The sequence below is a fragment of the Lissotriton vulgaris genome, chromosome 4_1 (assembly GCF_964263255.1).
Source record: "Lissotriton vulgaris chromosome 4_1, aLisVul1.2, whole genome shotgun sequence".
Classification (NCBI taxonomy): domain Eukaryota; kingdom Metazoa; phylum Chordata; class Amphibia; order Caudata; family Salamandridae; genus Lissotriton; species Lissotriton vulgaris.
The window spans coordinates 547,012,637-547,040,564 of NC_141691.1; the positions used below are offsets into that span (position 1 = coordinate 547,012,637).

General features: G+C 49.7%; 1 protein-coding gene across 1 annotated transcript; it reads left to right on the forward strand.

The window, feature by feature from the left end:
- Positions 1–12,067: 12,067 nt before the first annotated feature.
- Positions 12,068–15,639, forward strand: LOC147722228 (uncharacterized). Its single transcript, XM_086966809.1, has 2 exons — positions 12,068–13,078; positions 13,830–15,639. Exons 1-2 carry the CDS (start codon positions 12,769–12,771, stop codon positions 15,590–15,592), a joined length of 2,073 nt encoding a protein of 690 aa, XP_086822935.1. The 5' UTR covers positions 12,068–12,768; the 3' UTR covers positions 15,593–15,639.
- Positions 15,640–27,928: the final 12,289 nt, after the last annotated feature.

Genomic DNA, 27,928 nt, shown 5'->3' on the forward strand with positions numbered 1-27,928 from the left:
AAAATAGGAACTACACTACATGGCGCCCAACGTTTGGTAAGGCGATAAAACTAACGCAAGACGTTAGAGTAACTCAGTCGTGCTTTTTCACACAGACCCTTTCTCCCGTAAATACTCCAAAAGACGTCTGGAGTGGGTGAAAGGTTGAAATCCGCCGGAACATAGTAGGAAAAAAGTCCTATGTAGAGTTTCTGGTTTAGTCAACGTTGAAGGATACAGTGTTCCAAAATATTGTGCACATAATCTTTGTTTCCTAGGAAACCTGCTCCGCAAAGCTTCATTAATACAATGTCAGAAAATGGTGATACCAACGGAACCAATGAAGTCGCAGTAGATGCGAATCAACCGGGTTTCGATGTTACAGGGATTAATGAACCGGGTGCGATTATCATCCCGGCAAACATAAGAAAATCTATAACTTCAAAACTTATAGAAAACGGACTGACATCGCGAGGTGGTACAGTCATTTTCGTGATAGAGGCACACGAATATCGGCAGACAGAGGTATTCTATTCTTGGATAAACTTTCCAGCGGCAAACGCTACAACACACGAGTTCGACTATTAAAAAATAGAGGAACCACCGGAAGAGTACGCTCCTTTCGAAGAGATTGAAATCCCATTAAAATACCAAAAGCACCTGCTCTGGTTTAAAGGCGCCCTAAAACATAATGATCACATTACCAGGCTCAGTCCACTAGGTAGACCAGGAGCAACGTGGCCGGTTCTAGCCAGCTACACACCACATCCAGACATTGAAAAAATGTCAAGAGAAGAACTTTTAGCACAGCTAAAATTATTAATTAAAATACACAGACAGTTAGTCCAATATGTAATGCGGACTGCAACAGTCCAAACAGCTGTTAATATTCCACAGCTAACCCCTCATCAGGGGAACACAAACAAAATTTCACCACAGAACATACAATCATGTCCTGGAAAAACTCCCGCAAAACGGGAACAAATTCCTTTCTGCTTAGCACAGAAAATTACTCAAATAGAGGCAGTATTCCCGAATACTACCCCTATTGAGAAACACAGAATTCTGACTGTCTGCCTTCCAATGGGGGTCGCACCACATGTGGAGGACTGTGACACTTGGGGTACAGTCTTTGCTTCCATTTGCACAAAAACACATGGGGCCCCATTAGGATAGCGGGCGGAAAACAACCCCGCCCGCCATGGATGCGGGAAACAACCGCCCGCCATGGAGGCGGTGCAACCGGCAGACAAATTAGGATCGACCGCCACTAGAGACCGACCGCGGCGGTAGCGGTGAAAATGAAACCGCCCGACGTGTGCGGTGATGACAAAACTCCGACCGCGGCGGTCGGAAAAGCAGCTGGAAATACAACACCGCCCACAGGGAAAGCGGAGACACCGCACAGGAAATTACGATATCCCCGAGGGTGGCGCGGGCGGACCGGCAGGCACCGACCGCCGCGGTCGAAGGCAGGATTGCATGGGAGAAATGACGGACAAGCACCAGCAAAGTCACCGCAGCGGACGAACACGAAATCCATCGCGGTCGATGTCAAAGCACCGCAGCGATGCAAAATACTGCATAAACAAAGTAGCCCAGCAACAAATACATACAACACACACACACAGATACAGAAATGGCAAAGAAATACACAATACTACATAACCACACCCACTACACACCTGACAACCACTATCCAATTGGACACACCCACACAGCTGAGTACAAATCCACACCCTCCACTCACCACAATCCTTTGCATCTTCCCAGAACAGAAGGCCACACACCACATCTGAGAGAGGCAAAATCGCACACAACACCCACCACCACCATCAACACCACCATCACACCATCACAATCAAACCCCCAGCACAGAACACACCTCATCACCACACCCTTGCACCCACACACCCCTGCACCCACAAACACCTCAACACCCCCACACCATGACCTCACAAAAAATGCCCAAATTCACAGAGAGTGAGTTGACAGTCATGGTCAACGAGATTGTGAGAGTAGAACCACAACTATTTGGGAACCTAGTCCAACAGACACCATTAGCCACCAGGGCACAAATGTGGCAAAGGATTGTCCAAAGGGTTAATGCAGTTGGGGCCACCCCAAGATCCAAGAAGGAGATCATGAAGCGGTGGCATGATCTCAAGAGGGTTGTCAAGGAGAAGAGGAGCAAGAACTGGACTGTGGCAAACTTGACTGGCAGTGGCCCTCCCCTCCCAATGAAGACATTCACACCATGGGAGGAGAAGGTGCTTGGTATCCTGCTACCTGAGAGTTACACAGGAGTAGCCGGGGGAGTGGAGGCTGGTAAGTACAGACAACCACATTGACTTTTACCTCCTTGCAATACCCAACCACCAATACACTGTCCATCCCTAAACAAGATGTAGCCAGCCATTCTGCTGAGGAGGCCTGTATGGGGCCGGAATGTCAGTACAACAACTCCCACCATAGCCCCTGTCCCACAGCCCAGCATCATGGAGGCCTGCCCCACCCAGGAGAAAGTGTCAGCCATTGCACTGTTTAACAAACAAACTAACAGGTTGGTAGCCATCTGCACTTGGAGGGTGTTTGTGGGTGCGAGGGAGGGAGGGAGGGAGGCCTGTCTCACTACTCCCAGCATGCCCCTTGTCCCACAGCCCAGCAGCATGGAGGCCTGCCCCACCCAGGAGAAAGTGTCAGCCATTGCACTGTGTAACAAACAAACTTACAGGTAGGTAGCCATCTGCACTTGGAGGGTGTTTGTGGGGGTGAGGCCTGTACCACTACTCCCAGCATGCCCCCTGTCCCACAGCCCAGCAGCATGGAGGCCTGCCCCACCCAGGAGAAAGTGTCAGCCATTGCACTGTTTAACAAACAAACTTACAGGTTGGTAGCCATCTGCACTTGGAGGGTGTTTGTGGGTGCGAGGGAGGGAGGGAGGGAGGCCTGTCTCACTACTCCCAGCATGCCCCTTGTCCCACAGCCCAGCAGCATGGAGGCCTGCCCCACCCAGGAGAAAGTGTCAGCCATTGCACTGTGTAACAAACAAACTTACAGGTAGGTAGCCATCTGCACTTGGAGGGTGTTTGTGGGGGTGAGGCCTGTACCACTACTCCCAGCATGCCCCTTGTCCCACAGCCCAGCAGCATGGAGGCCTGCCCCACCCAGGAGAAAGTGTCAGCCATTGCACTGTGTAACAAACAAACTTACAGGTTGGTAGCCATCTGCACTTGGAGGGTGTTTGTGGGTGCGAGGGAGGGAGGGAGGGAGGCCTGTCTCACTACTCCCAGCATGCCCCTTGTCCCACAGCCCAGCAGCATGGAGGCCTGCCCCACCCAGGAGAAAGTGTCAGCCATTGCACTGTGTAACAAACAAACTTACAGGTAGGTAGCCATCTGCACTTGGAGGGTGTTTGTGGGTGCGAGGGAGGGAGGGAGGGAGGGAGGGAGGCCTGTCTCACTACTCCCAGCATGCCCCCTTGTCCCACAGCCCAGCAGCATGGAGGCCTGCCCCACCCAGGAGAAAGTGTCAGCCATTGCACTGTTTAACAAACAAACTTACAGGTTGGTAGCCATCTGCACTTGGAGGGTGTTTGTGGGTGCGAGGGAGGGAGGGAGGCCTGTACCACTACTCCCAGCATGCCCCTTGTCCCACAGCCCAGCAGCATGGAGGCCTGCCCCACCCAGGAGAAAGTGTCAGCCATTGCACTGTGTAACAAACAAACTTACAGGTAGGTAGCCATCTGCACTTGGAGGGTGTTTGTGGGTGCGAGGGAGGGAGGGAGGGAGGGAGGCCTGTCTCACTACTCCCAGCATGCCCCCTTGTCCCACAGCCCAGCAGCATGGAGGCCTGCCCCACCCAGGAGAAAGTGTCAGCCATTGCACTGTGTAACAAACAAACTTACAGGTAGGTAGCCATCTGCACTTGGAGGGTGTTTGTGGGGGTGAGGCCTGTACCACTACTCCCAGCATGCCCCTTGTCCCACAGCCCAGCAGCATGGAGGCCTGCCCCACCCAGGAGAAAGTGTCAGCCATTGCACTGTGTAACAAACAAACTTACAGGTTGGTAGCCATCTGCACTTGGAGGGTGTTTGTGGGTGCGAGGGAGGGAGGGAGGGAGGCCTGTCTCACTACTCCCAGCATGCCCCTTGTCCCACAGCCCAGCAGCATGGAGGCCTGCCCCACCCAGGAGAAAGTGTCAGCCATTGCACTGTGTAACAAACAAACTTACAGGTAGGTAGCCATCTGCACTTGGAGGGTGTTTGTGGGGGTGAGGCCTGTACCACTACTCCCAGCATGCCCCTTGTCCCACAGCCCAGCAGCATGGAGGCCTGCCCCACCCAGGAGAAAGTGTCAGCCATTGCACTGTGTAACAAACAAACTTACAGGTTGGTAGCCATCTGCACTTGGAGGGTGTTTGTGGGTGCGAGGGAGGGAGGGAGGGAGGCCTGTCTCACTACTCCCAGCATGCCCCTTGTCCCACAGCCCAGCAGCATGGAGGCCTGCCCCACCCAGGAGAAAGTGTCAGCCATTGCACTGTGTAACAAACAAACTTACAGGTAGGTAGCCATCTGCACTTGGAGGGTGTTTGTGGGTGCGAGGGAGGGAGGGAGGGAGGGAGGGAGGGAGGCCTGTCTCATTACTCCCAGCATGCCCCCTTGTCCCACAGCCCAGCAGCATGGAGGCCTGCCCCACCCAGGAGAAAGTGTCAGCCATTGCACTGTTTAACAAACAAACTAACAGGTTGGTAGCCATCTGCACTTGGAGGGTGTTTGTGGGTGCGAGGGAGGGAGGGAGGGAGGCCTGTCTCACTACTCCCAGCATGCCCCTTGTCCCACAGCCCAGCAGCATGGAGGCCTGCCCCACCCAGGAGAAAGTGTCAGCCATTGCACTGTTTAACAAACAAACTAACAGGTTGGTAGCCATCTGCACTTGGAGGGTGTTTGTGGGTGCGAGGGAGGGAGGGAGGGAGGCCTGTCTCACTACTCCCAGCATGCCCCTTGTCCCACAGCCCAGCAGCATGGAGGCCTGCCCCACCCAGGAGAAAGTGTCAGCCATTATACCCTGCACGCTCACCTTACAGGTATGTAACTACCGTTTATCTTCATGAAGTGTGTGTGTATTAATCGATTTACTATTGTACAAAATGCATAGACAATCAACCTTTAGGACACCATGATCTAACTATCCACTATGTAATGTAACACGATGTTGCCATGATTTGTACAACTGATGACAGCACAATGCACTAGTGTACAGACAGCTGATGATACACAGATGACACAAACACTGACCACTCCCCATCTACTCCACAGGTGATGAAGAACTCGCTGCTGGGGACAACACCAACGACCCGCAGAGCCAGTCTCCACCTCCGGCACATGGACTCACAGATGCAGACTCCCAGGACAGTATGGACGATGAGCTCCAGCCCGGCACATCCGGTGTTCCACACACCCAGAGGTCCCAGGCCCCCATCCTCCCCACCACCACCTCTGCTGCAACGACAACGCAGCAGACCCCTGCTGTCACAGCCTCTGCCTCCACCGCAACCACCACCCCAGCCACTGCCACCAACACCACCACGACCACCAGTACCACCTCCCGCACCCTCCCTGTCCCTAGGGATGACCAGCCCACACAAACAACTGTGGAGGGCAGGGAGCCAGTGCGTGGCGCACCAGTGGCGAGGGAAGAGGTTCGTGGCAGCAGAGCAGGTGGGAGGGCCAGGGCCAACACCAGACCTCAGGCGGAGTGGACACCATCCCTGGACCACTTCACCAGAGTTGTGGATGCCTATCAAGAGGTCCAGGGACAAAGTGGCCGGTCGGAGGAATTTTTCAGGGAGCTCATCCTGCTGATGAGGTCCATCAATAACCACATGGGACAGATGGTGGACCTCATGGGCCAGCAAGTGGCGTTGCAGAGGGACAGGCCTGTGTCCCAACCATCACCGACATCCCCTCCTGTTGTGCAGCAGGATGCCAGTCCACCATCCTCCCCTGCGCCAACAGAGAGGGGCGAGTCCTCTGACGCCGCTGGCCATTCAGCAGGCCCCCCACCGCCAAAAAGATCTAGGGGGCGTCCAAAGAAGAGCCTGGGAGTCTCTGGAAGCCAAGCACCTGCCACACGCCAGTCACGGAGCCAGCCTTGAAGACAACCCTCTCCCCAACTGCATTGACTCTTTTGGACTATCTTTCCCCACATTGCCTTGGCAATGGCACCTGTCTGTTGGACTGGGTCACCACATTCATGTGGTGTCTACTCTTGCATCTCAGCGACCATGACTGTCAACTCACTGCTCATTCCCCACCTTCCTGTAAATATTCACGCACAATTCACATGTCCACCCCGTAAATAAAATACCTTACAATCCAGATTTTGTGTAGTGAATTCTTTAGTGCATAATTTACAATGATGATTATGTCCATGATATGTAAACATGATGTACAGTATGCAGGGCAGGAACACGCTGGAGAACCTAGGGAGACACAACAGAACTACAGTCACTGGTCTCATCGTGGCAACACACACAGATCACTGATCCACAAATATCCTAATTATCACAGGTACCCTACACAGTGTCTATCTGAAATGCTGTAATGCCGTCCATAATACATCTCCGGACGTAACGTCCATTCCAACAATCCCATACATAGGTGACAGAACATGTGGCTATTGGGAACATCTGCGCATAACCATTCATAAGATAAGCTAAGACACTACACTATGTAGACGTTGTAACTCGTCACACACCTTCAAGTGAAGTAGCGTTGGATTAGCTGCTGCCGTTGGTCAACTCCTTCCTCCTCTCCACTCTCCTCATCACTGGATTCAGGTCCCTGAGCAGGTTGTGGCCTTGGTTCCTCACCGTCATCCAGGAGCAGGGGGACCCCCTTGTGGATGGCCAGGTTGTGTAGCATACAGCATGCCACAACGATCTTGCACACCTTCCCAGGCGAGTATGCAAGTGCGCCTCCAGTCCTGTCAAGGCACCGGAACCTTGCCTTCAGCAGCCCAAAAGTACGTTCAATTACCCGTCGTGTCCTGCCATGGGCCTCATTGTAGCGGATCTCTGCAGGTGTCTGGGGATTACGGAGTGGGCTCAACAGCCATGGCCTACTGGGATAAGCTGAGTCCCCTGTGGAAAAAAAATACACATTGCAATGTTGTACGGCCACAGTAAAGGCAGTGACACACAGCACGCGATAGCAGTTGTGTAACTCACCCACAATCCAGGCACGTTCGGGATGCAGATTCTCCATCATCCGTGGCACCATGCTGTTCCTCATGATGAAAGAGTCATGTGCGGAACCGGGATACTTAGCACACACATGTGAAATTGTCATGTCTGCAAGGCACACCACCTGCACATTCATGGAGTGGTAGTGTTTCCGGTTTCGAAAAATGTGCTCCGTCGCCTGCGGTGCCACCAGAGCCACATGGGTGCAATCTATCGCACCGACTACATGTGGGATGTGCCCAAGTGGATAGAAGTCCCCCTTAACGGCAGCCAATTCATGTCCCCGGGGGAAATGGATGTAGCGATTCCGATAGATCATCATGGCCTCGAGTACATCCCTCAGCACCATGCTGAACATGGGCTGCGACATTCCCCCAGCGTTAGCCACGGTCTCCTGGAAGGAACCAGTTGCAAAGAAGTGTAGTGCTGCCATTACCTTGTGGGCGGGTGTGAATGCCGTAGGATAGTGACGGCGAGGCTGCAGGTGGGGCTCCAATAGATCACACAAGATCTTCAATGTCGGTCTGTCCAACCGGAATTTCCTGATGATTGCCTCATTCTCCATGTCCTCAAGCACAATCACCTGACGTAGGAGATCTGGCCTCCTCCTAGTTCAGGATTAAAAACAATAGGTCAATGACAAGCATCATGAGATGGCCATAGCACAAAACATCATTGATGTAATGGGTAAAAAACAATGGCCAGAAAGCTGCATGGCACATCTGGTTACATGGCTGCCCAATAGCTACACACAGAGGGCAGGCCTCTCCAGTGACAATACCCAAGTGACAATAATGTGGATACAATGATTAAACGAGTGACATGCGCAGACATGGAGCTACAAGAGCCACAAATCTAATGTGACTTAACATGTCTGTCATACCCATCTGCCGTACCTGCCAGACCTCAATGCATCATGTACATTGTGGAAGCATTCATCAACACAATGATCACAATAGCAGGGACACTTCTGGTTGTGTGCATGATCAGTTCTGAATGCACAAGTAGGGTGACCAACTGGCATTGGTCCAAATTCAGGACGGTGAGTGTAAAAATTCAGGACAAAGGGTCAAAATTCAGGACACAAATTCAGGATAGGAGGTCAAAATTCAGGACTAAACTTCAGGACAATAGGTACGTTTTACAGACACATCAGAGGTCGCGCAATAGTATATAAGTAAGCCCAGCCATTTCCAAACATATTCAACCATTTGCAAACCTACCCATCATGTATCCTTCCATCTATCATTTCACTCATCCATCCCCTCATCCATCCTTTCACTCATCCTCCATTATCCATCCATCCACCCTTTCACCCTATCCATCTGTACACTTATCCATCCACTCTTCATCCCATCCATCCATTCACTCACCTATTCAGCCATTTACCCTTTCACCAATCCAGCCATCCTTTCACTTACTAATCCTTCCACCCATCCACTCTTTTAGTCATCCATCCATCCTCCCTTTCTCTCTCCATCGACCCTTTCACTTAGCCTTCCATCCATCCATCCAACTACCCATCCATCCATCCATCTACTCATCCACTCATGAATCCATCCATTGCCCCTATCACTCATCCATCTATCATTTCACTCCTTCACACATCTATTCATCCTTTTGTCCATCTACCCTCCCTTTCACTCACTCATCCATCCTTACACCCACCCTTTCACTCATATGTCCATTCATTCACCCTTGCACTTATCAATACATCAATACATCCATCATTTCACTCATCCACCTACCCCCCATCATCCACCCACCCACTCATCCATCCTTTCACCCACCCACTCATCATCCATCCATTCTCTCATCATCCATCCATACATCCTTTCACCCACCCCCTCATCATCCATCCATCCATCCTTCCCCTCATCATCCATCCTTTCCCGTCATCCATCCATCCTTCCCCTCATCCATCCTTCCTTTCATCCATCCTTCCTTTCATCCATCCTTCCCCTCACCCATCCATCCATCCCATCCATTTATCCTGCCCCTCATCCATCCTTCCCCTCCATCCATCATCCTTCCCCTCACTCATCAATCCATCTATCCTCTCTCATTATCCATTTAGTCAATCTTTCATTCATCCATTCACCCTTTCACTAATTCATCCAGCCATTCACACATCCCTTCACTTACTTACTCGCCCACCTTTCAATATTAATTTTGAGCTGAGCCCTTTTGAGAAGAGGCCCATCAAGAACTTCACCCTCGCTGCAGGGGCCGTTCCAGGACTGGTACAGAAGCCACCCAGGGCAGAGACAGGATCCACCACAGGGGGGGACAAGAGCCATCACAGGAGGGGGTGGACTGGAGCCACAACATGGGGGACAGGAGCAGGAGTCATCACAGGAGAGGGAACGTGATCCACCAGGGTGGGCACAGGGGTGGGCATGCAGTATTCTAGTATCATCTTGGGCTCCTTGCCCCCTCCTGCACAAGCTCCAAAATGCCATCCCCCACTGGGATATACAGTACTCACAGGAGATACTCTAAGAGAACTGATTGTCCTCCATACTTTGTTAATCAGTGTGGGTGCGATTGTGCCATTTCTTTATTGTATTACGTTATGCATGTTTGAAGAACCGAGGTTTGCTTACAAATTAGTGGCAGTAAGTAAGCTCGGTGAAGAGAAGCAGGTGCTGCCTCGGTGTAATCAGGGGTGTAATCTGGCCGAGTCTCGGATGTTTGGGGCCCTGGGTAGAAATGGAATGTGCGAGCCCCCCTCTAAATAGCAGATACAAGACGCATTCAGGGCTGTTTGCATGTGAATGGATGCCCCCTGCTCCTGAACCTGCGCCCCTCCCTCTGTCACCTTCAAGCACCTCTTAACAGCTCATCAAGGGCTGGAGGTGTGAGGGTTGCCATCCCGCTGTGCCTCTACAGTGCTGCTGGGGGTCTGAGCTTTCATGCAGCATCGGAGTCAAGAAGGGAGGTGGGGGAAAGCTGTGCCCGGTTAAAATTACGGACAAATGGCGTCCGTTAAAGAATCCTTCACGGACAACGGACAGACAGCCAAAATTACGGACTGTCCGTGAAATTTACGGACGGTTGGTCACCCTATGCACAAGTCAGGTACGATACAATGCAGTGCCACCAGCCTGGTCACGGTCTGCACTGACCAACAACACATTAAACCTCACTACATCTATGTAGAGCACCTGACGTCTGTCAATTATCAGCACCCATCAAAAGCCTTACTAAAATGGCACAAACACATGCTAAAGTGGCTCAGACTGAACGTGCGTCCTCCTGTGGATGCAATGGCTCTGTGGCATCGTGTGTACAATGATGTGCCCTACACCATGTAGCTGCATGGCACTTATACATTGTCCATGATTGACATACACAGCAATGTGTACGAAAATGCCAGAACCTAGCGCCAGTCCCTGGCGGTGTGACCCCAGCACCACCATCTACCCAGCCAAGGTAGCCATTGGCACATGGACTGGTGTCCATGCCGCTGGCTAGGCTCCGCCGCATCAGTCGCGGTACCTACCGCCGGTCCCCGGCGGAGCGTCACCGCCATGGTGCATTGCATACAGGCAATGGCATGGGCGTTCAATGTGGCATGATGCAGATTTGAATAATGCGGAAGCGGCGCGCCGCCGCCGCGGAACGCCGCCGCCGCGGAGCCGGTCATTGGATGCTTTTGAATGATGCACCATCGCGGTAGCGCACCCCGGACACCCGCGGTGCGTCACCGCCATGGTGCATTGCATACAGCCAATGGCATGGGTGTTCAATGTGGCATGATGCAGATTTGAATAATGCGGAAGCGGCGCGCCGCCGCCGCGGAGCCGGTCATTGGATGCTTTTGAATGATGCACCATCGCGGTAGCGCACCCCGGACACCCGCGGTGCGTCACCGCCATGGTGCATTGCATACAGCCAATGGCATGGGCGTTCAATGTGGCATGATGCAGATTTGAATAATGCGGAAGCGGCTCGCCGCCGCCGCGGAGCCGGTCATTGGATGCTTATGAATAAGGCTGACCCAGACAACCAATTGTAGCACCTTATCAGCTTCCTAACGACCCCATGGGCCTATAAATCTGTGGGAGTGAGCCACACATTCCCACTGCTCACAGAGCCTGCTGCCTGAGACCCTCTCCTGCTGCTGCCTGAGACCCTCTCCTGCTGCTGCCTGGGACCCTCTCCTGCTGCTGCCTGAGACCCTCTCCTGCTGCTGCCTGGGACCCTCTCCTGCTGCTGCCTGGGACCCTCTCCTGCTGCTGCCTGAGACCCTCTCCTGCTGCTGCCTGGGACCCTCTCCTGCTGCTGCCTGAGACCCTCTCCTGCTGCTGCCTGGGACCCTCTCCTGCTGCTGCCTGAGACCCTCTCCTGCTGCTGCCTGGGACCCTCTCCTGCTGCTGCCTGGGACCCTCTCCTGCTGCTGCCTGAGACCCTCTCCTGCTGCTGCCTGGGACCCTCTCCTGCTGCTGCCTGGGACCCTCTCCTGCTGCTGCCTGAGACCCTCTCCTGCTGCTGCCTGGGACCCTCTCCTGCTGCTGCCTGGGACCCTCTCCTGCTGCTGCCTGAGACCCTCTCCTGCTGCTGCCTGGGACCCTCTCCTGCTGCTGCCTGGGACCCTCTCCTGCTGCTGCCTGAGACCCTCTCCTGCTGCTGCCTGGGACCCTCTCCTGCTGCTGCCTGAGACCCTCTCCTGCTGCTGCCTGGGACCCTCTCCTGCTGCTGCCTGGGACCCTCTCCTGCTGCTCACAGAGCCTGCTGCCTGGGACACCTCACAACTCACTTCCGCCACAGGTCTGCCATATCCACAGGGATGTCAAGAACAGATAAGATCCGTGCCAGTCCATTCACGAGTGAGGAGCTGGATGTCCTTGTGAACGAGGTGCTGGCACAGTACCCACGGCTGTTTGGTGGCCCCAATGTCGTGGTAAGTCACCATGTAGGGAGCTGTAGGGCAGGGTGGTGTCAGACGTGTATTCATGATGCAGCTGTATGTTATTTTGGATGTGTGGTGCTGACAAACACTGACAGACAAGATGTTTGCAGGTGGTGGGAGTGTGTGTTTTGCATTATGACTCTGTCCTAGGCCAATACTTGTATGTGTGAGTGGGATGTGCTACTTTTTGGGGCAGACATGACCAACGGTTGTTTGCCTTGTAGCTGGTTGGACAGTGTCCGCTTGTGATGTAATTTCAGGGTGCCCCTGTAGTCATAGTCAGTGTGCCCCACAGAGTAGGTTCAGTGGCTGCCCTTCCAAAGTTTGTCCATCAGCCAACTTACATGCTACAGTTGCTGCACACTGATTAGTGGATATGCCACATCAATGCCCTGTACAATTTATGATTTATACAGTGCTGTCGATGCATTTGTGTTGAATCATCATTCTTCAGTGTGATAATCATGGAGACTACGAAGCTCAATGTGTGCATGCATTCACTAATGTTTATGCCATGCAGAGTGGCCTTGTGAGGGTACCCCCAGTTCTGGAGGGAGGGGGGTCACTGTGCGTCCTGATTCAGTGTCTGGCTGCTGTACTGATAGATGCTGACATATGACAATGTGTAAATGTTCATTAGTCCTTCTTTACTCTCATACCTGCAGCTCAAAGTACACCAACGTAAGGCTGTCTGGAGGGCCATAGCAGCAAAGGTGCGAGCCCTGGGGGTATCAAACAGACGACACACACACTGTCACAAGAGGTGGGACGACATCAGCCGGCTGGCTAAGCAAGTGGCAGAGATGAAGTTGGGGATGGTACCACGCACAGGGCGTGTGGCACGCCGCACCATGACTCCGCTGATGGCACGCATACTGGCAGTGACCTATCCAGACCTGGATGCACGTCTGAAGGGGCTTCAGCAGCAAGACAGCGATGGTGAGTATCCGGGGAGGGAGAGTTTGTCTGGGAGTGGATGCATGTGTAGAGTGCCTGTGTCTGCGGTGACACATGTGATGTGCGTGTGCTGCCATGCTGTGATATGTGATGTGAGTGGCAACTGTGATGTGTGTCTGTATGAGGCATTGGCCCACCATGGCCTTACTCTGCATCTCCTGGCTGCAGTTTTCAGTCCTTGACATATATTTTGTTGTCCACATGGTCACTCTTCTTTGTGATGGTGGGTGTAGTCCCTATTATGCTGTACAGCTGTGTCCACTTAATGAGTGTTACACCATGTCAGTGTACTTTGCATGCACCTGCATGGTAGTGGCCCACACATCTGACAACAATGTGAACCCACATTGGCACATGGTGATTGTAATGGCCTATTTGACAATGTGGCATGTGTAGACAAAACAGGTGTGTGTATTCCCCTCTGGATCCCTTTAGGCTCTGGAAGTGGTGATGTTAGTTGTGGCTACATCATGTCCGTGGGGCAGGTCCATGTGGGCTAGGGGAACACCATCCATGGGCAGGGTGTAGTGCTGTGTGTCATCGACATTGGTCCACTCCTGCCTGTTTGTCCGCATGACAGGCTCAGTTGTGGTGTAACTGGTGTGTAGCAGCACAATGATTTGAGGGTGTGGTGGTTACCATGTAGCTCTAGGCCTCTCATGTGCTGCATTGCTCTGATCTCGTGTGACCAGACTATGACACTTATACAACCATGTTTCTGTCACTAATGCAGATTCGGAAGACACCACGGCGGAACATGATCCTGAAAGTGGTGGGGAGACCAGCACGACAGTGGCAGCAGAGCAGGGTGAGACGGAGCAAAGTGACACTGACCACACCAGCGCTACTGAGGGTGACAGGAGTATGCATGAGGAATCTGTGGCTGAGACACAGAGTACCACTTCATCTGATGGCAGGGGGGATGAGTCCCTGTTAGCAGCCACAGGGGATGGGGACTCTGCTGCTGCATCTGACTACCAACGGCCACTGCCCACCCTCCCATCCACTTCCTCTGGGGCTGGCCGTATCCGTGTCACTAAGAGGGGACGTGTGACATTCACACATGGCACCGCAGCACCTGCACCTGTCCCCCCTGCTGCCCTCAGTGCAGAGTGCGTAGAGCTCCTGCGGCAACTTTGCGTGGGCCAGACCGCCCTGCTGAATGCCTTCAGTGCCCACGATTACAAAATAGGGCAGGTTCTGGCATTCATGGAGGGCATACACTCTGACGTGGGTGGCCTACATCGTACACTCCTGTCATTGTCAGGTACAGTGACGTCAGCCCTCCAACATGCCCCCTTTGCAACTCAGGTGCCTGTGACGTCCACCCAGTCAGTGGCCACATCAGATGACAGTGAGCACTTGGGACATACATCAAGTAAACGTTACAACACTAGGAGCACAGCTCAGACCCAAAGCAAACAATCCCGTCCACAGACTCCATCCCCAAAGAAGGGCAGGGACCCCCCAATATGCACAGACCAGGTGGAGTCACAGAAGAGCAAGGCCAGAACAACATTGTGTCAGACATCAGGCTCACATGCTGCTGAGCCATCACCAGATATTGACTCTGCTATGCCCACAGAGGATGTGTGGGATGTCATGACTACACCTGGGGTGAACACAGGGACACACCCACCTACCACATCAACCCCAGAACAAAGTACATCGAGGCAGGTGGAGGGAAGCCCTGCTGTGACCAGCCCAGTCATTGTGGCAAAGAAGGGCAGTGTAGTGGCCATCCCTGGCAAGAAGGGACAGGAGGGCAGTGTAGTGGCCATCCCTGGCAAGAAGGGACAGGAGGGCAGTGTAGTGGCCATCCCTGGCAAGAAGGGACAGGAGGGCAGTGTAGTGGCCATCCCTGGCAAGAAGGGACAGGAGGGCAGTGTAGTGGCCATCCCTGGCAAGAAGGGACAGGAGGGCAGTGTAGTGGCCATCCCTGGCAAGAAGGGACAGGAGGGCAGTGTAGTGGCCATCCCTGGCAAGAAGGGACAGGAGGGCAGTGTAGTGGCCATCCCTGGCAAGAAGGGGCAGGAGGGCAGTGTAATGGCCATCCCTGGGGTAAGTGGGAAGGTGGTCACTGTGGGGGGTACACCTTCCAGAGAGGCTAAAGTGGCCCGGAGGCGTAGCCAGCACAAGCGTACTGCAGGATCAAGCACTTCTCCAGAGGGAGTGGCAGTGTCTGCCCCTGAAGTGGAACAGTTGGGGGGTGTGCAGGTGGTGTCAACGCCACTTCCCATCAACCCCATGACAGGGAAGCAAATTCATATTCCTAAGAAGTGGAAGGGCACCCCTCCAACCTCTCCCACCCACACTGTGTCAAGGGCGTGCATGACTCCACCTCCACGTGCCACGGTGCCACCTGGTCCGCACAGCCCTCCACCTTGCAGGCCCTCTGTTATAGCCACACCACATGTCCCTCTGTCACACCAGTCAAGTCGACCTGCAGTCCCTGACACACAGCCAGGTTCCACTCCACATGACAGCCAGGAGTGAGTTGTCAACACCCTCAGACGCCTGTGCCACACATAGGTGTGCTACAGTACACCATTGTTAGCGATGTGGGTGTGTTCCAGGGCCTGTTGCTCTGATGTGCTGTACCCTGCCAAGGACTCTGGGCCTGTTGCTCTGATGTGCTCTCCCCTGCCAAGGACTCTGGGCCTGTTGCTCTGATGTGCTCTCCCCTGCCAAGGACTCTGGGCCTGTTGCTCTGATGTGCTCTCCCCTGCCAAGGACTCTGGGCCTGTTGCTCTGATGTGCTCTCCCCTGCCAAGGACTCTGGGCCTGTTGCTCTGATGTGCTGTACCCTGCCCTGCCAAGGACACTGGGCCTGTTGCTCTGATGTGCTCTCCCCTGCCAAGGACTCTGGGCCTGTTGCTCTGATGTGCTGTACCCTGCCCTGCCAAGGACACTGGGCCTGTTGCTCTGATGTGCTGTACCCTGCCCTGCCAAGGACACTGGGCCTGTTGCTCTGATGTGCTCTCCCCTGCCAAGGACTCTGGGCCTGTTGCTCTGATGTGCTGTACCCTGCCCTGCCAAGGACTCTGGGCCTGTTGCTCTGATGTGCTGTACCCTGCCCTGCCAAGGACACTGGGCCTGTTGCTCTGATGTGCTCTCCCCTGCCAAGGACTCTGGGCCTGTTGCTCTGATGTGCTCTCCCCTGCCAAGGACTCTGGGCCTGTTGCTCTGATGTGCTGTACCCTGCCCTGCCAAGGACACTGGGCCTGTTGCTCTGATGTGCTGTACCCTGCCCTGCCAAGGACACTGGGCCTGTTGCTCTGATGTGCTCTCCCCTGCCAAGGACTCTGGGCCTGTTGCTCTGATGTGCTGTACCCTGCCCTGCCAAGGACTCTGGGCCTGTTGCTCTGATGTGCTGTACCCTGCCCTGCCAAGGACACTGGGCCTGTTGCTCTGATGTGCTCTCCCCTGCCAAGGACTCTGGGCCTGTTGCTCTGATGTGCTCTCCCCTGCCAAGGACTCTGGGCCTGTTGCTCTGATGTGCTCTCCCCTGCCAAGGACTCTGGGCCTGTTGCTCTGATGTGCTGTACCCTGCCCTGCCAAGGACACTGGGCCTGTTGCTCTGATGTGCTGTACCCTGCCCTGCCAAGGACACTGGGCCTGTTGCTCTGATGTGCTCTCCCCTGCCAAGGACTCTGGGCCTGTTGCTCTGATGTGCTGTACCCTGCCCTGCCAAGGACTCTGGGCCTGTTGCTCTGATGTGCTGTACCCTGCCCTGCCAAGGACACTGGGCCTGTTGCTCTGATGTGCTCTCCCCTGCCAAGGACTCTGGGCCTGTTGCTCTGATGTGCTGTACCCTGCCCTGCCAAGGACACTGGGCCTGTTGCTCTGATGTGCTCTCCCCTGCCAGGGACTCTGGGCCTGTTGCTCTGATGTGCTGTACCCTGCCCTGCCAAGGACTCTGGGCCTGTTGCTCTGATGTGCTGTACCCTGCCCTGCCAAGGACACTGGGCCTGTTGCTCTGATGTGCTCTCCCCTGCCAGGGACTCTGGGCCTGTTGCTCTGATTTGCTGTACCCTGCCCTGCCAAGGACTCTGGGCCTGTTGCTCTGATGTGCTGTACCCTGCCCTGCCAAGGACTTTGCACTTCCCGATTGTGATTCACCAGTGCATAGTCTATGGCATTTGCACATGATTTTGAGAGTTGCTGTTGTCTACTTATGTTGTGTAGCTACATCTGTGCAATATGTGAATAAATACAGTACATTATGGTGTGTTTTCTCTGTCTCCTTACTGATTAAAGTCATTTTCTTGTTTGACTGAGTTCCATGGTCTATTTTGTACATCACCATTGCAAGGTTGTATGTGGCCATATGATTTTTAGACAGGGGGACAGGTTCTTCAGTCCATTGTGGCCCTGCTGATGTTGTACTCTGTGATGGTTATTTGGCAGGCCATGCAGTTTTCGTGTGGGTGAATTGCTATTGCTGCATACACTGTTCACAGGTCACCTTGGGGGACACTGGCAGCACAGGGTGTGCAGCTGTGCTGTGGTGTAGTAGATGTTTATGATGTGATGAGGTGTGTGTTTCCCATTCTGTGTGCCCTGGCGTGTATGTGTATGGTCGTCTTGTGTTGGCCCTTGGTCCTGGTGGCATGGCTTACATGGCATGTGTGTGGCAGAGGTGTGCAGTGTGAAGGGTGTTAGTTTGTAGTGTATGTATGTGTGCCCCTGTATGGTGTGAGACACACATGTGTCAGGCAGGAGTTGTATGCCTGTTGTATGTTTTGTCTTGCCCTGTGTGGATGTTTGTATTCAATTGTGTGGGCTGTGGGGAGTGCACTGGTGTTGTGTGTCCGTTGTCAGGCAATCCTGCTGTGCCTTTGTCCCTGGTTGTGTGTCGCAGTGTGTGTGTATTGTGCTTGTTGTTACAGTGCTTGTTGATGTGCAAGGGGGTGCACGGGATTGGCACCTGGCCTGTGACTACTTCGGGTGGTGTGCAGTGTTGGTCGGGGTGGTGTGTCGCTGTGATGTTTGGAATGTGTCCATGCCTTGCTGTTGCCCTGCCTTCTGCATTGTGCGCATGTGTTGACCGCGGCGGTGACGTGACCGTGACGTTGCTGCAGGTTGGCCGACGTTGTGTGTTCCGGATGCCGTGGGGTGCCTTGTTCTGAGGTGGGTGATGTGTGTGTGCCCATGTGGATGTGTGGTGCCCCCCAGCAGGATGCCAGTGTTGTGCTTGGGACCTGTGTCGGCATGTGTGTTGTGTGGTGTATATGTGTAGTGACGTACCTGCGGCGGCGTCCGCGGCGGCCCATCTGGCGATAGTGTTGCAGCAGGTACATGACCGGATGCATGTGGAGGGCTGGGTCCATGGGGTTCATGTCGGATCTCGGCGTGCGTGCTCCGCTGTAGACTTTCCGCCTGCTAGAGCTGTGCGGTGTCTCCGGTGCGGTGCGTCAGCTTGTTTGGCCCATCCTAATATGTCGAGCGGGGCGGACGTCATCGACCGCGGCGGAGGGTCTCGATTGGCTGCAGCCGCCGCGGTGGCGGGCGCACCTTGATGGCGGAGCGAGGCGCTCCGCGGCGGACGGGAAATGACCTGTGTTTACATATCCTAATGTGGCGGACGTGATTTCCACTGCTAGCGGGCGGAAAAAGCTGTTTTTCCGCCCCGCCATCGTTTCGGTAGTGCCACCGCCCGCTATCCTAATGGACCCCATGGTGTTCCGTCCATGGCGATAATACCAGGGGCAGATGTATCAAGATACCATTTTGCACTTTTCAAATAGCGATTGTTAAGGAATCGCTATTTGAGAAGTGCAAAATGGTATGTATGTAGAATTTCTCTATTTATTAGCGATTCCTTAGAATTCCTTAATTGCGATTAGCAAATTGCTAATCGCAATTAAGGAATAATTTCCCATTCATTTCTATGGGCCAGGAGGCCCATAGGAATGAATGTAAAATTATACTCAATTTGCGATTAGCAATTAGCTAATCGCAAATTGAGAATAATTTCAAGGGTGCAAGGGTGTCTTAGGGACACCCTGCTGCACCCCTGAATTTGATATGTGTACGCATATGGCGCACATACATGCCCTAAGGGCATGTATGAGCGTCATATGGCACTTATAGAATTTAAAATAAAGTGCTTTTTGAAAAGAATTCGCAAGTTACCACCAACTACAAGTTGATGGTAATTTGCGAATTCTTAGTCAAAAATCGCAACACTGAAATGCTTGATACATTTCAAATATTAAATCGCAATTTGCCATTTCTTTAAAGCCTCGCAATGTTAAGGAATCGCTAAATTAGCGATTCCTTAATATTGCGAGGCTTTTTGAATGATACATTCTAAATCCCGTTTTTTTTGTCGCAAACGCTGCTATTTTCCGAATCGCAGCGTTTGCGACAAAAAAAACGGATGATACATCTGCCCCTATATGTGCTAAAACAAATTCAGAATGAATACGGTCCAGAACCTGCTTTAACTCTTGGTATGAAATTACTGAAAGACTTCAAGCAGGTCTCAGCTATATTACTAGCCAACATAAAAGGAGAAGCAGCATCTGTGGCGATCCGCCAGAAATTGAAAGAAACAGATATAACAGATCAACCAATTGAGCTTGCCAGAATAATAGAAAAATGCTATGAAGAATTAGGTAGAGATAGTTTGGGTGGGAAACCAGTAAAACCCCAACTACTCGAAAATCCTGAAAAATTATTTATTAAAAATAATCTAAACACTCCTAAAAAGAACTGGGATGGAAATAAACAATACACTCCCAAAGAAAAAGTTTTCCAGTCCAGAGGAAGGTCTCCTCTGCGGAGGGAAAGAACTCCGAATCGAAAACACCAGTCTCCCCAGAGGGAGCACTCTGAAAAAAGATACAACCTTAGAAATATGGATAACTTGAGAAAGCCTGATAGATATCAAAGTGTTGATACACGTCCCTCTCGATCTTTTTCGCAGAAATCAGAAAGAAGAGGCCAGTCAGACCCAAGGGAAGAGCACACCAAGTCCAAAGACAAGGAACCTGCTCAAAGTAAAAAATCACAATTTCCAAGGAAGAAGGTAGCCAGTATTAGAGTAATCGAACATGCCGAGAATACTGAGGACACAGCTGAAAAACGGAGAGTGGGCACAGACAATGCTAGACAGTGCAGCAGAAATCAGCATAGCTCGCAAGATCCTGATGAGTCATCTGGAGACAGTGGACACGAATGAATACATTCAATTAGAAACTGCAGACACCAGAGTTAGCGAACCTCATAAGATATATGAAATAACACTGCGTATGGAGGGAGATAAGACTAGGAAAATAAGGGGTCTATTTTGGGATAACCTCTCAAAAGGCTATGACATCCTGTTAGCCGAGAAAGATTGGCCCCCAGAGTTTGTCAGGGAGTGCCCTCATGGCGAAGAAATGATTATGCCTGCCTTCTCAAATCACATTCCAATTCACACTAAATATATATATGCAAGGAAATGGGCAATAGCCCATGCACCAGCATTATATAAAAATCATGTAGGATGGGATGAGGACTCTCCTCCTCACAAAATCCAGTTAAAATGTCACAAAGGCAGTACCCAATTGGGCAAGAAGATAAAAAACAGGTCAGGGAGATTTTAGATCAACTTGAATACCAAGGGGTAATTGAAACATGTACCTTTCAAATGAACAATCCTTTGTTTCCTGTCTCCAAACCGGACGAATCATATCGTCTAGTCTTGGACTACAGACACCTTAACTCATGTTGCAAAACATTTTCAGTACAAAATTTGCATAGTGCTGCACTAATGAATATCATAGTTCGCAAAAAATATAAAACAACATTAGACATATATAATGGGTTCTTTTGTCAAAATATTGCACCAGAAAGCAGGTACTTGACCGCTTTCTCAATAATGGGGTCACAGAAAAATTTCTGTAGGCTCCCATAGGGATTCAAGAACAGCCCAGGACTATTCTCAGCAAGACTAACAGAGTTACTACAAATGTATGATGATGAGGAATTATCTTATGTCAATGACATCTATCTCACAGACGACGACTTGGATACTCACTTGAAAAGAGTGAACACCATAATACTTGGGTTCGCAGCAGAGGGTTACAAATTCAACTTTAAAAAGTCACGAATTGCCCATCTAACAGTCTTATTTTTAGGATACGAATTATCAAGTGAAGGGAAATGCCTAGCGGACAACTTCTTAGAGAAGTGCGCTGTACTCCAAGCACCGAAAACGCTGTAGAACTTACAATCGATTCTAGGCTTCCTGAATTTCGGAAGAACTTACATTCTAAACTATGCAGAGAGGGTTAAACCTCTCTACGAATTAATAAAACCTGATTTTAAAACAATCAACTGGACTCAAAAACACACAGAAATTTTGAGTTCACTGCAAACAGACATGTTAGCTAAAACTAAATAAGAAACACGTGACAATACACGCAACCTTGTAATCCGGGTCATCCCAGGAAGATGCGGATTCACGTACCTGACCTCTAATGAGGGAGAAACGGTACCAATAGCTTACAAATCACATTTGTACACACAAGCAGAAAAAACATTCAGTCTCACAGAAAATACTGTAAAGGCAGTGCAAACTGCTATAGCGAGAGAACGAGCACTAGCGGAAGGCAAAAGAATCACTGTTTTCACAGCAGAATCAGCCTTCAAGGCATTAAGAAGCCCGGTCAACCTGCCTACCGTGGCACTAGATCCGAAATGGATACAGTGGGAAAATTCTCTTGCTGCAGAAGACGTGAAATACTATTTCGTACCGAACATGAAAAAAACTGAATGATTTAAAATATGAAAAAGGATATCCTCTGCCAATCGAAATTCTGCCCCTTGAACAGTACTCCTGTATAATCTATACAAACAGATTTGTACAGCATTACAATGTAGAAGATAAATCCTACGATGCAGCCTGCGCGATTGTTAAAGGTCGTTGCCTCTGCGGTAAATTCAGACCGAAAATAACAAAAACTGAATCACTGAGAAAATACTCGGCTCAGTGAGCTGAAATCAGATCTTTAAAGATGGCGCTTGAAAATGCCGAACGTGAATTCTCGACACTAATCGTGTGCGATTCGCATTTTTGTGTCAATTCTTACAATAATGATTTGCAGAGCTGGGTTCAAAATGATTACAAAGACGACACAGGTGCCACAATCAAGCATAAAATGCTTTGGAAACAAGTAGTTCTTTTACAGAAGGAACTACAAAAGACTCACTTGATACACACTCTGAGTCATCAACGTGATGGCGTTCACGTTGCAGGGAATTCATTGGCTAATACAGCCACAGCGGAAGCAACTAAACCGGCTTCCGTAGCCACAAAAAAGCGTTCAGAAAAATACATAGACGGGGAAACCATGCTGGCGGTAAAAACGTCTTCAAAAGGCAACTGTGCAGCGGTACCTGTGAACTATCCACTCAATTATGCATACGTAATTGATGCAAACTCCGTTCCTTTTGCTCGAATCCCTGGAGTGGGGGATAGGGTAATTCCAAACATGAACCGGAGGATCTTATTAATAGCAGACGCACACATGGGTGAAGGTCCAAGGCACAAACAGATGAAGGAATCTCTGACTGAATTACAATCAGAATACTGGTGGCCGGGGATGAGCCTGCACCATTATAAATTTGTAAAGAGCTGTCCAGACTGCGCCAGAGACCGCAGTAACGAGTGAAGCGGAGTAATGCCATGGACATTTCTGAAGGCGGCATAGGGCTATCTACACATGAAACCCAGCGTCCTATTCATTATTTAAGACTACATTCACTTAAAAATGTGGCCCCTGCGCTCGGCTGACGCCAGAACTGTTATAAAAGATTTGCGAGTCTTTATCGGCACATACGCAATTTCCAGGCTTCATTCTAACCGGGGGGTCCCAGAGAAGGAAAAGAACATATTATTTAAAAGCTATTTGAGTAAATCTAGTCAAGAAAGAATACCTCTATAGTGTTTAATTCACATTATAGGAAAAAGCAGTAATAAGCATTTATAAAGCATACAAAATTGTAGTGGTACAGGTGCCCCTGGGGGTGGAAGGGACGTGATGTAGTGAGGGTAGAGTGGGGGGTATTCGTGACAATAAAAACACGATATTGATCAAACAATAATATGAGTTCAATGTTCAATATTCAGTGAAACAGATGATTAATCATTGCAAAACTTCAAATAACACATGCCCCAATGTCCATATTATACAAACGTAGTGGGTTGGAGGGGGCTGTGTAAAAAACAAGGACGTGTGTCGACGTTTCGACCCAATAGGCGCAGGATTAGTTGAACTCCTTGCATACGGGTCTTCTTCAGGACGGGTAGAGATAGTGGGGCAACCACCTATCATTAGAAAGATTAATTAAATAATTTACTTAGTCAATGAACATATCTTAACTTAGGTGTGGGTAGACACATAGTATGTACAAGGCGTACCTGAATAAATCAGTATAGAGGGTAGATATTTCAGGAGAGAGATCGGGGGCGATTATTCTATCCTGCGAAAAATCATAATTGAACCAATTTACAATATATTATCAGGCGAATTAAATCTGATAAATTAGTGGTGGAAACTACCGTGAGACTTACTTGTAAAGTAAAGTCCGGTTTCCACGGGGGGATCCGATTGCTGGATGGGGAGAGCCACTCAAACAATCTATACAAAAGGGGAACAGCATTTAAAATTGGGCCAGTCCGAGATAAAACTTGAGCAAAAGGTACAACGGAAGCAAGGCTTACCGAGTAGCATCGAGGTCCTCTGTTAAACTTTGTAGTTCAGGGTTACGTTCTGATTAAATCAGGACAGGAGTAGTGTCCTGTAGGGCAGAGAGAGTCACGGCTTTTTGCCGACCGGTAAGCTCTTCCAGACACTGACTCCCACAGTATAACTTTTTGAGTACGTCTCTGCCATATTTAAAGTAACGGCGCCCCGTGACTTTCTCTGTCCCACAGGACACTGCTCCTGATGCAATCAACAGAGTTTAACAACGACAGAGTTTAACAGAGGAACCCGAGAGAGACGTCGAGCATTTTGCCGACCGGTAAGCTTCTCTTTACACCGGCTCCCGTAATATAACTCTATGGAGTACACCTTTACCATACTAAAAATTAAAATTAATGGCGCTCCGTGACTCTCTCTGCCCTACAGGACACTACTCCTGATTTAATCAGAACGTAACCCTGAACTACAAAGTTTAACAGAGGACCTCGATGCTACTCGGTAAGCCTTGCTTCCGTTGTACCTTTTGCTCAAGTTTTATCTCGGACTGGCCCAATTTTAAATGCTGTTCCCCTTTTGTATAGATTGTTTGAGTGGCTCTCCCCATCCAGCAATCGGATCCCCACGTGGAAACCGGACTTTACTTTACAAGTAAGTCTCACGGTAGTTTCCACCACTAATTTATCAGATTTAATTCGCCTGATAATATATTGTTAATTGGTTCAATTATGATTTTTCGCAGGATAGAATAATCGCCCCCGACCTCTCTCCTGAAATATCTACCCTCTATACTGATTTATTCAGGTACGCCTTGTACATACTATGTGTCTACCCACACCTAAGTTAAGATATGTTCATTGACTAAGTAAATTATTTAATTAATCTTTCTAATGATAGGTGGTTGCCCCACTATCTCTACCCGTCCTGAAGAAGACCCGTATGCAAGGAGTTCAACTAATCCTGCGCCTATTGGGTCGAAACGTCAACACACGTCCTTGTTTTTTACACAGCCCCCTCCAACCCACTACGTTTGTATAATATGGACATTGGGGCATGTGTTATTTGAAGTTTTGCAATGATTAATCATCTGTTTCACTGAATATTGGACATTGAACTCATATTATTGTTTGATCAATATCGTGTTTTTATTGTCACGAATACCCCCCACTCTACCCTCACTACATCACGTCCCTTCCACCCCCAGGGGCACCTGTACCACTACAATTTTGTATGCTTTATAAATGCTTATTACTGCTTTTTCCTATAATGTGAATTAAACACTTTAGAGGTATTCTTTCTCGACTAGATTTACTCAAATATAGGCATGGGCGGAAAATCCGTTCCGCTCGCGGATTTTGCGGATTTTCGGGAAATTCGCAATCCGCGAGATTCGCGAATCTCCCGCAAAATCCGCAAATCCGCGAGCAGCGGATTTTGCTCGCACTGCTCGCACTGTTCGCGTGAGTTCGCGCCCCGCGAATAAGTGCAAAATTGCAGAAATACGATCTTAGCAAAACTGAAAGTAACTACTTACCAGGTTCAAAAGTTCAGGCTCATCATTAGTAGCCATTTCCTGTAGTGCTTCCTGAGGGGCCCTTCCAGAGTTCAGTTGCCAGTTGAAACTATTATGTGACCCTGCTCTGAACCTCAGAATAGTTACACATATGCCACAAAGGTCCTGAATTACAGCTAAGGGAGACAAGCAGGAGCCAGGCTGGAAGTTAAAATCCATTAATCAGCCCCTAATTCATTATTGTCAGTTGGGGCAGGGCAGGTGTTGTTACTAATTTTGCAACAATGAAAGCACTTAGCAAGTGCAAAAGATCACTAATCAGGGCGCACTAAGGAAGCAGGTGTCAGCTAAAAAAATATTCTGTGACACATTAATCAGCCCCAAATTAATTCAGGTCACTTGAGGCAGGGAAGGTGTGCTTTGCTTTGCCGAAAATAATGTACACTGGACAACCAGAGGGTGTGGTGATGAAACAGAGGGTGGCATGGGTGGGCCAGAGGGTGGCATGAGTAGTCAGAGAGTGGCAGTGGTGACAGAGAGTGGCAGTGATGAAGAAGAGTGTCCCAAACAGGCTGGACACGTAGAAACAACAAGTTCGCAAAACTTGCGACCCGACAGGTAAGTTCGCAAATTGCGAAATTGTAAAAACCCTCGCGAACTGGCAGAAACACGGGCGAACACACAAAAAAAAAAAATCCGCAAATTCGCGGGAATTCGCGGATTTTGCGGATTGCGAATCCGCAAATCCGCAAAATTCGCGAACGCGAGATCCGCAAAATTCGCTCATGCCTACTCAAATAGCTTTTAAATAATATGTTCTTTTCCTTCTCTGGGACCCCCTCATTCTTAACGATAGTTACCCAGGTCCCAGCGACTTTATTGGGTTAACCCTTATCCTTATACCATCATTCTAACCAGGGTCCTGCCTTTAGCTCTCGAGCTTATAGGGAGGCCATGACCAGTATGGGCATTGGATTGCGATTCTGTTGTCCCTTCCATCCTGAGGGAAACAGGGTAGTGGAAAGAAAAAAACGAGACATAAAGCAATCTATAACGGCAAAGGTATTAGGTTCGGGTGATGGGTGGGTCCAGCATTTAACAAGTGTCCAACGTAGTCTTAACAACTTGCCAAGAAATTCTCTAAAAGGTTTCAGCCCGTACGAACTATTGTTCGGAACTAGAATGTATGTTCAGGACTTAGATAGTCTTGCTTCAGTGGTAGAAGATAAGAATAAAGACTTTGACATCAAAGATCGTTTGGCTGTTTTACAGGACTTAAATGAAACAAGAAAAGCCCTGAGCAACATAAAGTTAAAGCAACAGCTAACCACCACTGAAGACACACCACCTGTCCCAGCAAGACCTGTCTGGATTCCAAAGATTGGGGATCTGGTCAGAAAAAAAATAGCGGTGAAGAAGGAATTTGGGCCTTCTTACAGAAAAGCAGTACCTGTCTTAGCGATCAACTGAACAAGATCAGTAGTACTACCGCCCCTTGCTGGTAAAAAGGAGAACCGAGTTGTATCCATCGACCTGGTAAAACCACATTCATGTGGCCTATAATAAATAGCAGGCCCAGTGGACTCCCAAGAAGTAACAGAATACCCAAATTTGCTAGTATCCAAGAGGTTCAAACTGAAAGACTAATCACATTTGATAAACCTGCAGTGAATAAAAAAGGACTATGCAGAAATGCCATGGAACTTGTGCCTCTTGAAACCCAAATTGAAACAGTTCGTCATGAAACACCAGTCTACAATGATGTAGCATCAGAATGTGCTAATGAAAGGCAAATTGAGAAAACAATTCCAACAATCGACAGAACTGCATCTGGCTACTTCGTCAATTCCGACAACTTTTCTGAAGATCAAAGCGAACCTGAAGTGACGCCAGAAACAAAGACTTTTAAAGAAAAAGCAACATAACTCTTTCATCAACTCAAAGAAACCTATCTTATTTCTCCATGGTTAGAATTTTGGATTGGGCTAAGTGCATTTTTCCTCCTGCTTTGGCTCATCATGGTACTTTGTTTGGGAAAATTCATTGAGGGAAAATACAGTTCAATGGACACAGCAAGTCAGAACATCAACTTAGTTCTGAAGCCTCACAAATCATCTCACATCGAGAAAAGAGAACTATCATCAGTAAATGTCACAGCCATTCCAATACCCGGCGGGGTAGTTTTGGACAAGACAGACTATGAAATATATGGCCCGGTCGAGTCCTTGAAATATCCTCACCAATTTATGGTTTCATTAAGTGACTTTGTAAAACCAAGTACATTCTCTGATGATTGGGATTTTGAAAATATAAACAATATGATGTCTGATTTAGTGTTGTCAGCAAAATTTACAGAACATGATTATTTACAAGGTTCATCTAATTATGAACAGATGTACAGTTTTACACATTACGCAGACCACTATTTACATAAATCTGTTAAACCTAGAAATGTTTTTAAATATAACCAATGGGAACATTGTGCTACTCCACCTAAAAGCAGTTCATAAACATTCTATGAGAAATTCCAATTCTTCTCAGGGTTTAACACAAGTAATGCAGAAACATTTTATTATAAACTGTTGGATAAAACAGGGACAAGAACCATGCTGACAAATACTA

What these genes read in the sequence shown, in the direction of transcription:
- LOC147722228 (XM_086966809.1), top strand. Translation starts at nt 12,769, where the DNA reads ATGTTCATTAGTCCTTCTTTACTCTCATACCTGCAGCTCAAAGTACAC. An exon ending in TCAGCAGCAAGACAGCGATG is followed by an intron (nt 13,079 to 13,829) that starts GTGAGTATCCGG and finishes TCACTAATGCAG; the next exon opens with ATTCGGAAGACACCACGGCG.